General features: G+C 35.7%; 1 protein-coding gene across 1 annotated transcript; it reads left to right on the forward strand.

Moving 5' to 3' along the window:
• The first annotated feature begins 10605 nt into the window (after window positions 1–10605).
• Window positions 10606–13828, forward strand: LOC145795143 (protein FAR1-RELATED SEQUENCE 5-like). Its single transcript, XM_082878113.1, has 2 exons — window positions 10606–10811; window positions 11088–13828. The coding sequence occupies exons 1-2, from the start codon at window positions 10807–10809 to the stop codon at window positions 13633–13635; spliced, it is 2553 nt and encodes an 850-aa protein (XP_082734239.1). The 5' UTR covers window positions 10606–10806; the 3' UTR covers window positions 13636–13828.

Raw genomic sequence — 13828 nt, forward strand, 5'->3', positions numbered from 1 at the left:
CTCAAAGTTTAAGGAGAACAAGTCCCAGGTGATCAAGGTTGCCCAGAGTTGGATTTTTCTTTGATGGATTTGAAGCTCTTGACTTGTTCAACAATATTGCCCAAAGAACTAGGGTGAAAATCTCACTTTTACTAGGTGAAATCAAGGTTTGAAGCTTGTTTTCAAAGAGAAAATGATGAGAAAGGAAGAGAAAATTTTGAATGATAAAGGAAAGCATGAAAGAGAAAGAAGAGAAAAATGCATCAAAACAACATCTCACCCTAGCGATCGATCGTGCAAGGCAGAGCGATCTATTGCCCCAAAGAGGGATCAACCACCTAGAGATCAGAGCCTATTGCTTAAAATGCAATTTATTCTGTGATCAATCACCCAACGATCCCTTACCTCGTAATCGATCGCCTAGTGTCGCGATCCAAACCCGCCCCTATAAGTTCGGTGTCGTAACCGGCCAGTAATTCGAGATTACCAAAGGCCTTCCTGTATAATCAAAAATAAATGGGGCTAGCGGAAGAAATATACAAAAAACACCAATAGTCCAATGAGCTATGCATCTATGTGAACAAATATTTACATGCAAAAACGTTAATTTACCCACATTCAGTACATAACTTATAACTTAACATCTTATACATAACATATGCACATAACAAAAGTGTACTACATGATCAAAAGCCTGACAACGGCCTTCTAGGCCTCAACTCCGAGGCACTCAAAACCACGCGGTAGGCTTCAAAATGGTGGCTCGACTAAAGACTCCTTTTAGACTTGTCCTCCAGAACGCTCACCTATACATATATATATATATATATATATATATATATATATATATATAAATAGTGAGCTAAAGCCTAGTGAATAACATTAAAGTAAAGGGGTTAGTGAACGAATTCCAAAGATATCATATCCGTAAACCAAATCGTGACACAATAATTCATATCAGTCTCATATCAGAGCATAACATAACGGTACATCTCACAGAACATAACACATATCGTCTTCCGACTAGAGTAATCGATTCCGAATACCGATTAAACACATATCACCGCAATGAAGCGGTTCACGAGATCTCGTATCACATATATGTCATGGACCTGCATTTACATGCTGTCCCCCATGACTTGGGACTATCTGTGGATACCATAATAGATTAACAAATAGGACATTCATTCACATAATCAAGTTAGCATTTCAAAAAACTATAGCTTGTCGATAACAATTAAAACATAATTTATATCAACATATCTTTACAGAAATGTTACTCACAATGGGCTTTCAGAACGGTTGGTCAAGTAGTCCTTGACTCGTGACCTACAATCACAAATATGCATAGCACGATACACAATCATCTTAAACATATTTAGTTCACTTAAGCTTTAAGCTTTTAAATATAGATAACAAAAATTAGGAATAAATTAAATTATTAACCACCAATTAAAATATGTTTACCTATGTATTAACCAAACTGATTAAATATGAATAATCTAATCATATACCAACCCTTATTAAGTTCACTAATTACACAATCAAACTTAAATTAGGCTAATACACATTAAATTATAATTATTCAGTCACGTTTAAATTACTGAATCAAAAACTCATAAATATGCACATTTTGCAATTTCAACTCCATTTTCAAGCAAATCAAGGCCCAAATAATTAATCTTCACATTTATCTCTATAATCTTAAGCCTAACTCAATTTCAATTGAATTTAATTAATTCTCAATTAAGGCTTAATATGACTATATCTAATTTTACAAACCTAAATAAGATTTTTAATTGAATTCTTAAAAGGCTCTAAATATCAAATTCAACTCATTCTTCCATTTTTGAAACTCAATTTCCATGTAAAATAAATCAACTCTTGAATTCAAATATAATCCCATAACTTTACATTCTTAAGTTCAAATCCTCTATTTAAAACTTAGTTACATGAAATCTCTGTTTTCATGAACCCAAGCTTAATTCATGTTTAATCTCTTTTCAAACTCTATGAATCATGGTTAAAAACAAGTTTCGAACCCAAGTTCTCTTAAGAATATGCCATGCATGTAAGGATTATGAGTTAAATTAATCAATTCTTCAATGTGTTTTAACATGCATGCCCTAAGTTCTCAATTACATGAGCAAATCTCCTATTTGGGGAAAAATTCAATTCATTTAAATTTATATCTTGGAAGATAATGTGTAATAGAGCTTCAATACCAAGAATTTGGAATAATTTCTTACCGTAATTGATGCTTCAAGACCAAAGTTCCAACTTTTCTTAAGTTTGCTCTTCCTCCTTTTCAATTTCTCTTATATGAGCTTAAGCTTAACTCACTCCTCCCCTCAATCTCTCTCTACGTGGTCTGTTTGGTGTGCAAAAAGAAGACTAACTTAAGGTAACCAGGCACTCTCTCTCTTAGTCTATATTTATGAGATGAGTAGAAATATAATTTATTATTTAGTTTTTCAATTAGTTTGTTAAATTGAGGTTCCAATTAAATTAAATACAAATAAATAAATAATTAAAAAAAGAAACACTCATTTCTACCCAAATAAATTAATCCTCTACATTAAATAATCTCAATTATACTAATATAAATTAGGCTCTAATTCCTATTTAATTATTTGATTCCAACCTATTAAAATTAGCGAATCAGACAGAATCAATTTTTAATTAAACTTTCTGGATAACTCTAAAAAGTTCAATTAACATAGCCTTGTACTCAATTTTGATTTCTGAACCCAGTAAGGTCGTCAATTTCAATTCTAAAGTTGTATTCTCAACAAATAATTTTTCAATTTGGACAAATATACACAAATTAAATCATATAATCCGCAATTAACATATGAATAATTCAAATAATTATAATTTATATTTTTGGGGAGTTACACCTAGTGATCGCACGCTATTGCCTAAAAATGGAACAAATTTGAAACAGAGCAATCGATCGCTCCATGAAGTGCGATGGATCGCTTCCCCATAAATTTCAATTTTTTTTTTCAATTATCTTAACTCCTAAAATCAAAACATCAACAATTCAATTCAGTAAATCAATCACTAACTCAAGTTTTTGAATAAACAAACACAGTCAATCTATCAAATGAAGCAAGAAAAGGGTCGGGTCAAACTCGAGTTGTCACAATAGGAGCTTGAGCGCTTGATTCTTATGAATCACACTCAATTAACACTCAACTCTTATGTTGTGTTTGGTTGGAGCATTTGAGAAGGAATTTGGAAAGGGAAATAGAAAAGGTAGGTGAAATGTGAATAAAACATACCTATATTTTACCTAGTTTCACACAATTTTTTCCTTTCCCTTTTCAAATCCCTCTCCAAATCCCCCAACCAAACACAGCGTTAGTCAAACTATGTCGGCTCTTGGCAGGGTATTTTTGTGGTCTTTTCAAAACCTTTTACCCACAAATTGTTTTGTAAACAAATCTAATCTCATCTTCTTGGTAGAGATTCGTGAATACAAGCTTCAGATATATTTTCTTTCTCTAGAGTTTCATCCAAGCTTGTGCTTCAAGAGTCCATTGATGGATCTATCAACCTAGAATATTAACCATGTTTTCAACCTGTCAATTTCCTTTAGATTGGTTATATTGATTTGAAAGAAATCTAAAAGACTTTATTATTCATCCATAAAACACTATGGTCGATTGAGAATTGAATCCATTCATTTGGGGATTGGAGCTTAAAGCTTCGTGATGATTCTTGGATTTACAGAGCTTGTTGGCGCAAGGAGTCTTGTGGCTGTTGGTATCATGGTATTTATCCAGGGAGATACTTTTTCTATAAGGTTTCCACTTAAATAATTATGAGTCTCTTGCTCTATTAATTCCTTAGATTGTGTTAGATGATTATTGGTATTGATCAATAATTTGTTTACTTTGCTATTGATTAAGGTTGTGTGATTAGGTAGAATTAACCTATATATCCACTTTAGGGTTAATTACTTCTGGTGTGATTGTTTTGATGACAATGCAAAAAAAAATGCAAAAAAAATGAAAATTCCACCATGTGTCTAAAATTTGTACTGATGCATTCCAATACAACTATTATAATTTGAGGGCTAATTTGGAAATTTGGCTATTTTAATTGATTTTTTTTTTACTATTTTAGCGTGGTTAAAAAAAGTTGTATTTAGAATAATAGTTGATTGTTTTTAAAATTGATTTGATGATTAGGAGAGAAAAAAAAATCTATACTATATATATTAAACTCTTTCCTGGCACATCTATTCTTTTCTCATTCTATTTTCCTATTTTTTCCTCTTTTTTAATATATATTTTATTTCACTTTTTAATTACTTAGGGCAGGGATATATATAATATCATATGGATAGGATTTTTCAAAATATTTATAGATAAAAGATGAGTTTGACTCTAATTCAAATTCCTTCATCAAATTTATATCATACTCAAAGATATTTCAAAAATAAATAAATAAATAAAACTATAAATCAAAACCTTACTTTCATGACAATATAAAATTGAGCAAAAATATTGAAAAACCCTTTAGAGAAACTAAACAGGTGATTTAACCAACTATGCAAGATTTTTCTTATGTGAAAAGAAATATATATTTGAAATCTCATATTATGTTTTTTGTTCTATTTTTTCTTTTGCAGAATTTTTTTGTTTGTTTTAGTTTTAGTTTATTTGGTGTATTTAATTTTTTTTCTTCATAATCTAAGTTAGTTGTTGAAATTATAATAATGTAGTAGATGCACTTATGCCTCCAAAATTTATTATTTATTTTTTTAAAATTTTACAACTACAACGTACAGGAAAAAAGTAGCAATGGCAACAAAAGGCTAAAAGACCAATACAAAGAGTGATTTTTGTGATGCAGTTAGAGATCGCCCATTTTTTCTTAAGAAAAATTGTACCAATTGAGAAGAGTATTTGGAACACATTCACGAGTTTGAAAGAAGTTTTTATTCAATCTCATTTATTTTTTGTTATATTTTGTTATTCAATTATATTAATTCATGTGTTCGATTTTGTTGTAATATATAAGGAGGGCACTCAATTTAAATTCAGATGTAAATAAACTTAATTATGTAGTAGCTCTAAAATATTTTTGCTTATATTTTTATTTTTTTATTTCAGATCTTCATGAGTTTAAATTTGTTTCTTTGCATATATGTAGTGAGTAGGATTAAGTTTTTAAATGATAAGTTTCACTTTTGCAGCAAAAAATCAACTTGCACAAAGGAATATTTGAAGCACGAGATTGGATTTCAAAATCCTTAATGAATATACAAATAAATTACTTTGTTTTCAACTCATAATACTCTTTATATATATATATATATATATATATATATATATATATAACGAAAACTAATTGTAGATAAGGTCATTTGGATCCATTCGAAGAGCAAAAACTCAATATATATATTTTTTACTTAATTAATATTTAATAGTTAATTTCAATTACATTATTGAATGTCATGTAATTTTTAAACAGATTGGATTCAATACATGAATTTCTTATAAACAGATTGGATTCATGTAATTTTTAAACAGATTGGATTCAATACTTGAATTCAATAAAAGTTTGGTTAATTTCTTATAAACAAAATTATTATTCAACTATGTTTGTGTTGAAATTATAAACACATTGCATATTAATGATCAAAATTTTAAAATTTAGTTTGAATAAATATGTTTTATGTACTTAGAAAAAATCATAGGTAAGAAATTTTGTTCTATGATTGTTGAATTTTATATGCACGTGCCACTGCCATAAAAATATTCATGTCATGCGCATTCTATGGTTAAGACTTTATTATTTAAAATGAATGACTATATTATCATATAATATAAAGTAAAAATAAAACTAACTAAGATGTTAAAAAAAAAAAAGTGATGCTATTTTTATTTATTTGTTTATTTAGTAGCTTCAAAATACGAAAGTTGTTAAAATTTATAGGGTATAGACACAAAACAAATTTAAAAAAATAAAAAAGAGATCCTTGAATTTTGTTTGTAATTAAATAGCTTTAGAATACAAAACTTGTTAAAAATAGAGTTAAAATTTGTATAATAAGATAACATAAATATTTATTTTTTAACTACACAAAATTTAAATTTTAAAAAATTATAGATTGCATTTAACTCTTATATAATTTTTAACTTACTACCGTTCGTTTTTTTTTTTTTTTTGAGTTCTTTTTTTACAAATTTTAAAAAATTATAAATGACATTTTACTCTTATCTAATTTTTAAACTGCTATTCTCTCTGGTTCTTCTATTATTAGAGTGATATTAGATGTTGTTTTTCTTATCAAGTTTATCTTATCTTATTTTTGAATTTTTAAATTTTAACTTTGATTTTTTATTTTTTTTTTCAATCTTCATTTGATATTTACTAAATTTCTCTCTACCTCATTTTTCTAGGATTTATCTAAATTTCTCTCTCTATATTCTTATAATTTGTCTTCACATTTACACTTGATTTTTTTTTTAATCTTTATCTTATATTTACAGGATCTACTCTTACTCTTGATTTTCAATTAAGTTTATTTTTTTTCTAGGATTTATCTGATTTTCACTTTCTATATTCTTATAGTTCATTTTCAAATTCAAACTTAATTTATTTTTATTTTTATCTTATATTTATAGAATCTCACTCTGACCTTTCTTTTTTAGTTGAGATCAATCAAATCTGTTATTTAAGTACCTATCTAAATTAATATCATAGAATTTTGTTATTAATTTTTAACATATTTACTATTGTTTAACACCTTTTGTTACTTGTTCGTGCATAACACGAGTTACCACTAGTGATTATAATTTGAATGTGACATTTTGTCATATTGACTATTTTAATCTATTTTATTTTTATTGACTATTTTAACCCAAAAAAAAAAAAAAAAAAAATAACCAATCCAAGTTGCCAAACACTCCGAGATATTGAAGACACAAACTAATATAGTAGTTGTTTACCTAATGATAATTATGTAGTTTTTTTTAGAGTGCCAATAGTGTCATTCCCTTGTTTTGTTTGGGGATTGTGTGGGGTACACACAAATCACATTGATTCAATTTTAAAGTAAATTAGAAACTGAACCAGTTCTTAAAAGGGATTTTTATTGATAAATCTCATTTAAAAGTATTTTAACTTAAGAAGTCCATGAATGAATTTTTTAACCCATTTAGTCCCATGTATGTATAGTTTTATTCCATAAAATCTTTTTTCTTGATTTACACTATTTTGTTGGACACTTATGCCCTTATATTTAATTTTGATACCCTTATAAATATTTTTTGAACGGTTAGCAATTTTATGATGTGAACATTCATATTATAAAATTCATATTGGTAGGAATGTAAAATTGGCCCGTGGACGGCCCGAAACCAACCCGCGAGCCGGGGCGGGCTCGGGCCGTTGACAATATGAATATTCACATTGACATGTTAACATTCACATTAATAGGAGTGTAAAATTGGCCCGCTTCCCGTGGCGGCGCGAAACCCGCGCTGCAGCCCATGGGCGGCCCGAGGTGGGCCCGGTTCGGCCCGTTGACAATGTAAATATTCACATTGACATGTTAACATTCACGTTGATAAGAGTATAAAATTGGCCCGCAGCCCATGGGCGGCCAAAAGCCCGCCCATCGCTCGAGGCGGGCCTGGCCGGGCCCGTTGACAATGTGAATATTCACATTGATAGGAGTGTAAAATTAGCCCACGCCTCATGGCTGTCCGAAACTCGCCCACGGCCCATGGGCGACCCAGGGCGGGCCCGGCCTGGCCTGTTGACAATGTGAATATTCACATTGACATGTTAACATTCACATTGATAAGAGTATAAAATTGGCCAGCGGCCCAGGGCGGGCCTGACCCGGCCTGTTGACAATGTGAATATTCACATTGACATGTTAACATTCACATTGATAAGAGTGTAAAATTGGCCCGCTGCCCATGGGCGGCCGAAAGCCCGACCGTAGCCCGCGGTCGGGCTTGGCCCGACTTGTGACAATGTGAATATTCACATTGACATGTTAACATTAACATTGATAGGAGTGTAAAATTTGCCCACTGTCCGAAGCTTGCTCGCGGCTCGGGGTAGGCCCGGCCCGGCCCGTTGACAATGTGAATATTCACATTAACATGTTAAAATGCACATTGATGAGAATGTAGAATTGGCCCGCGGCCGGTGGGCTGCCCGAAGCTCGCCCACGGCCCGGGGTAGGCTCATTTCGGTCCGGGCTTAAGCACGTCCGAGACCCTAGGTTAGGGCCTAGGTCATCACTTTGAAGCCTGGCCCGGCCCATCGGCCCGTTTAAGGCCCATTAAAGGCTTAGTCCAAGGCCCAGCCTGCCTGAGGTGCAATGTATTTTTTTTGTGAAAAATAATAAAATTTTGGTAGAAAAAATTAAAAAGAATTAAAAAAAAATGGTTAGGCCCGCCCAAGCCCGACCTAAGCTCGAGGCTAGGCCCAGGTCCACCGGCCAGACCCGAGGCTCGATCCATCGGCCCGTCCAAAGCCCGAATACCCTTGTGTCAGGGCTAGGGCCTGGGCCTAATTTTTTGGCCTGTGGGCTGGCCCGATTCGGCCCGGGAAAGGCTCGTTTAGGCTCAGGCTCGAGCCTAGTCCGAGACCCTAGGCTAGGGCCTAGGCCATCACTTTGAAGCCCGACTCGGCCCATCAGCCCGATTAAGGCCCATTCAAGGCTCGGTCCGAGGCCTGGCCCGCGCCGAGGCCTAGTGTCTTTTTTTTGTGAAAAATAATAAAATTTTGGTAGAAAAAATTAAAAAGAATTAAAAAAAAATGGCCAGGCCCACCTTAGGCCGCCCAAGGGCCGTGGGCGGGTTTCGGGCAGCCACGAGGCACAGGCTAATTTTACACTCCTATCAATGTGAATGTTAACATGTTAATGTAAATATTCACATTGTTAACGGGCCGAGCCGGGCCCGCCCTAGGCTCTGGCCAATTTTATACTCTTATCAATGTGAATGTTAACATGTCAATGTGAATATTCACATTGTCAACAGGCTGGGGCAGGCCCGCCCCCGGCATTCCACGGGCTGTGGGCGGGTTTCGGGTAGCCACGAGGCGCGAGCTAATTTTATGCTCCTATCAATGTAAATGTTAACATGTCAATGTGAATATTCACATTGTCAACGGGCCGGGCCGGGCCCGCCCCGGACCATGGGCGGGCTTTTGGACGCCCATGGGCCGCGGGCCAATTTTATACTCTTATCAATGTGAATGTTAACATGTCAATGTGAATATTCACATTGTCAACAGGCCGAACCGGGCCAGCCCCGGGCCATCCATGGGCCGTGGGCGGGTTTCGCGCCGCCAAGGGACGCGGGCCAATTTTACACTCCTATTAATGTGAATGTTAACATGTCAATGCGAATATTCACATTGTCAATGGCTCGGGCCCGCCCCGGCCCGACTCGAATTTTTCCGGGCACCCACGAGATCGACATGGGCTGGGCCCCTACACATTGACGATATGAACATTTACATTGATGATGTGAACATTCATATTAGAGGTATTTTGGTAATTATGTCACCCATAAGACTTATTGAAACATAAGAAAATAATGTGAACTAAATGGAATATAAGTAGATGAAAATGATATTTTGGTCTTCTTATCTCAAATAGGACCTAATGGAATAGTCAAAAAGAATATGGGTTGGATGGAATAAAGCTCTTAGAAAGTGGACTTATAAAAAAAGCTCCCTTCTTAAAATTTCAAAAAAAATTGAAATCGTAGCCAAACTGTTAAATCTGTGGAACCAGACTAGAATTGAACTACATAAATCGGTTCGGTTCGATTCGATTTTATGGTTCTAGAAAATTTATATTATAATAAATATGATATATATTTTTTTGTTAATAAATAAACTAACAATAATTGATTTGGTTAAATTGATTACAGTTTATCATTTTCACAATAAAAGCTAGTATTAAAGTCTTATAATTTTTTTTATTTTAATTTTTACATATAAAAATATAAAAAATATAATAAACAAATATGTCACAGTTCAGTTCGATTCAAAACTTAAACCAAAGTCTTGGAATCGAAAACCGGACCGATTTGAACGGTTTTACCATTTTCAAAATCAGCATGAAAACTAAAACTAATAAAAACCATACCAAATCGACAGCTTAGACCGAATTTGGCTAATTTATCGATTCAACTGATTTTTTTTACACCCCTAGGACTGTAGCCTGTCACACTCCTGCATCATAAGAAAAATTCTTTAAGTTATGTTAGCGACTTTAAATAATTTGTTAAATTTTCTACCAAACCACTTATATGAGTGTAAAACTCACATATATGTGGATTTCTATGGGTCCCACACCTATATGAAATGTTTGATAAAAAATTTGATAGATTATTTAAAATTGATAGCATTTTCCATATTCTTTCTGTTATATTGGGCATTGGTATAGTTGGGTCATGCTTAAGTGTGCAACCCCCTTAAGGTTGCACACCATATGCAACCCAATTGTTAGCCGTTAGATTACAATAATTGATCAAGACCATTGAATTGTTTAATCCTGAAAAAGTTGAAACCGGGGCAACCGGCTAATGCTTGTATTTGCATGATTGCATCCCACTCACTCTCTGTATTTCGTCTCTATCTCTCTCTGTTCTCCTCTCTGTGTAAGGTTGAGTCAGTGTAACCGTTGATTTCCATTACAGGGAGAAGCCCCTGTTGGGTTCGTTCCATTGACGAAGCTCTGTAGGGAACAGTATAACGGGCGATTTCCAACAACAACGTAACTAGAAGGCTGTGTTGGTTCCATTGCTGAAGTGAAGCCCTTCTCTCGAACTAGATATGAGGTATGGAGCTGTGTCCCTCTCTCTGTCTCCCTCTCTGTCTCTCTGGCCCGTTCACTTCAGCTATTTTCCCTCAACTAAACCCCCATCCTAACTTCAACCGCTCTACGCTTCGCTCCAACGGAAACCCCTCCATTGGCAGCTAACCTTTCTCTTTCTGTTTCTCAAGCGAGTGTTTGTGTTTGCACAAACAGGTAACCCGTGTGAAAATGTCATGTTTGTGTTTGTGTTAACAATTTTCGGTCATCAAGTAATTGTTGGTAGTAATGTCATGTGCAGTATGGCCCCAGCGGAAGTTAAAAGGGAAGGTGATGGTTATGACATTCCAAATGAAGCAGATGACATCCGTTTGATGAATGAAAGTCGGGCAGAACCTGATCATGGTTGCGAAGCTGGTCCGAGCAATGAAGAAGCAACCAACATGAACGTTGAAGATGGCGGAGCCGATGTGAAAAAAGAAATGGTTGACGATGCTCATCGCAATGACATGGTTGGTGATGTTGAACGTGCTATTCTGGAACAGAAATTTGATTCGGTCGAAGATGGAGAAGATTTCTACAATGCGTATGCTAAAGCCAAGGGATTTAGTATACGAAAATCCAGATTTAACACAAATAAAGAGGGAAAGGTCGTTAGTAGGCTGTGGTTGTGTTCAAGGGAAGGTCAGAGATTACCAAAATACTTGGACCGTGTTGCTGAGAAGAGTAGAGCTCCCAAGGCACTAACAAGAGTAGGTTGCAAAGCCCAATTTCGCATACGGTACGATGCGGATGCTGGTGAAGGGGGAAAGTATGTTGTGACTCACTTCGTCGCAGACCACAACCATGAATTGGCGGAACAACACTGTGTGATGTATCTGAGGTCACATCGCAGTTTAAACAGCGGTGACAAAGCTCAAGCAATGGCTATGCGCAATGTCGGTGTGAAGACTAGCCAAATCATGGACTATATGGTAAATCAGTCCGGGTCTTATGAGAATGTTGGTTTCATCCGCACGGATCTGCACAACCATATTCAAGCCGAACGTAGAGCAGAAGTTGAGGATGGTGATGCGCAGGGTGCGTTGGTTTACCTATGCGCAAAACTTGATGTTGATGCACGTTTTTTTTACAAGTATGATGTGTGTAACGATAACAAGTTACAAAATCTGTTCTGGGCAGATTCGAAATCGCGGGCCGACTACGCAAAGTTTGGTGATGTGTTGATATTTGACTCAACTTACAGAACCAATGCATACAAGAAACCGTTTGTCATGTTGGCTGGTGTGACTAGCCACTTTAGGACCACGATATTTGCATGTGTTTTGCTAGCTAATGAGACAATTGAGACATACACATGGGTTTTGGAAACATTTATGGAGGCGATGGGCAATAAAGCACCTGTGTCCGTACTGACAGATGGGGATAAGTCGATGCGAGAGGCAATCAGAAGAGTATTTCCAGATGCAAGACATCGATTATGTAATTGGCATCTTGGGAAAAATGCTGTTTCAAATGTTCACATAAGTGGCTTTGCACATGCTTTCAAGCAGTGCATGGACATGGAAACGGATGAGACAAAGTTTGAGCATGGCTGGACGACAATGGTCGAAGAATTTGGACTTCAAACCAACAGTTGGGTGTTGGAGACATATGAGAAGCGTCATATGTGGGCTGAGGCATATATGCGTGGACATTTCTTTGCTGGGATGAAGAGCACTCAGCGCTCGGAGTGTATGAATGCTTATTTCAATCCCTTCCTCCAACACAAATTGAAGCTATATGAATTTGTTAGGCACTATGATCGGGCTCTTGCAAGGATAAGGTATAACGAGGCTGGAGATGATGCTGAAACAAATAACACTTTTCCGGTATTGATTACTCCATTGCGAGATATAGAGAGACATGGAGCTGAGCTATTCACCCGAAATATATTTAGAATGTTCCGTGATGAAATCTTAGAAGAGGGGAAGTTGAATGTGAAGGATGTGTTCCCTTTGCCGGATGGTCAGAAATGCTACTATATTCATAAGTACAGAGTGAAGGACAGATCATGGATAGTAACACACAGTCCAATGGATGCTGCAATGAGATGTTCTTGCATGAAGTTTGAGTCGTTGGGGCTACCTTGCTGCCACATGATATGTGTTATGAAAGCTGAAAATTTAACGCAAATTCCCCCAACTTGTGTGCTGCATAGATGGACAAGGGCTGCAAGCAAGGATGGCCAGCAATGGCCTCAACCCTCAATTGATAGCACTACAACACAGACGGCCCGGTATGGGATATTGTGTTCTTCCTACAACGAAATGTGTTTCTATGCCTCGCAATCAACGGAAGGTTTCAAGGATGCTAGGGATGCATGTCTTCCAATGACGACCCGGATGAAGGAGTTATATGAGAGGAATTTGAACGGTGGGAATGGAGACAAAGGGAAACATTCATTCTGTCGACAATTTGGAGTAGAAGATCCTGATGTTGTGAAGACAAAAGGGAACCTAGGACGGGCCTCGTCCAACTGTCGAAGACCAAGAAAATGTGGGAATTGCAAATGCATTGGGCACACAAAGCGAACGTGTCCTAAGGTTCGGTTTAGCCGAACAGTGGGTAATAACTCAGATGCAGATACACCCCACATAACTGACCGTGAGTACAATGCGGAGTCATTGCCCGTTCGCTGCAAAACTGGGTTGGTGGATCCAAGTACACCGCACATTAAGCAACGGCGACTATTTTTTGATGTTTCTCCTGATTCCAAGCAGCCTGTGGGCCAATACGGTAGTGTTGAAGCAGCAGTGTGGAAAAATGATTCGAACACAATTGATGAGGTGAATCAGGTAATTGTATAATTTGTATGATTTACTTATTCCCTTAGCTATTGAAAACACATGGAAATAATGTATGTAGTTTTCATTTTGCACGGATTGCTGTACGTAACGTGTAAATAATTGGTTATGTACAATGCCAGGAAATGGCACAACGTTACTTATGTACAAGGCCACGAGTTGTAAATTTCCCATATTGTTTAGAGTGATGTTGTCA

The sequence above is a fragment of the Camellia sinensis genome, chromosome 7, assembly GCF_055761805.1.
Source record: "Camellia sinensis isolate YWXY chromosome 7, ASM5576180v1, whole genome shotgun sequence".
NCBI classification, from domain to species: domain Eukaryota; kingdom Viridiplantae; phylum Streptophyta; class Magnoliopsida; order Ericales; family Theaceae; genus Camellia; species Camellia sinensis.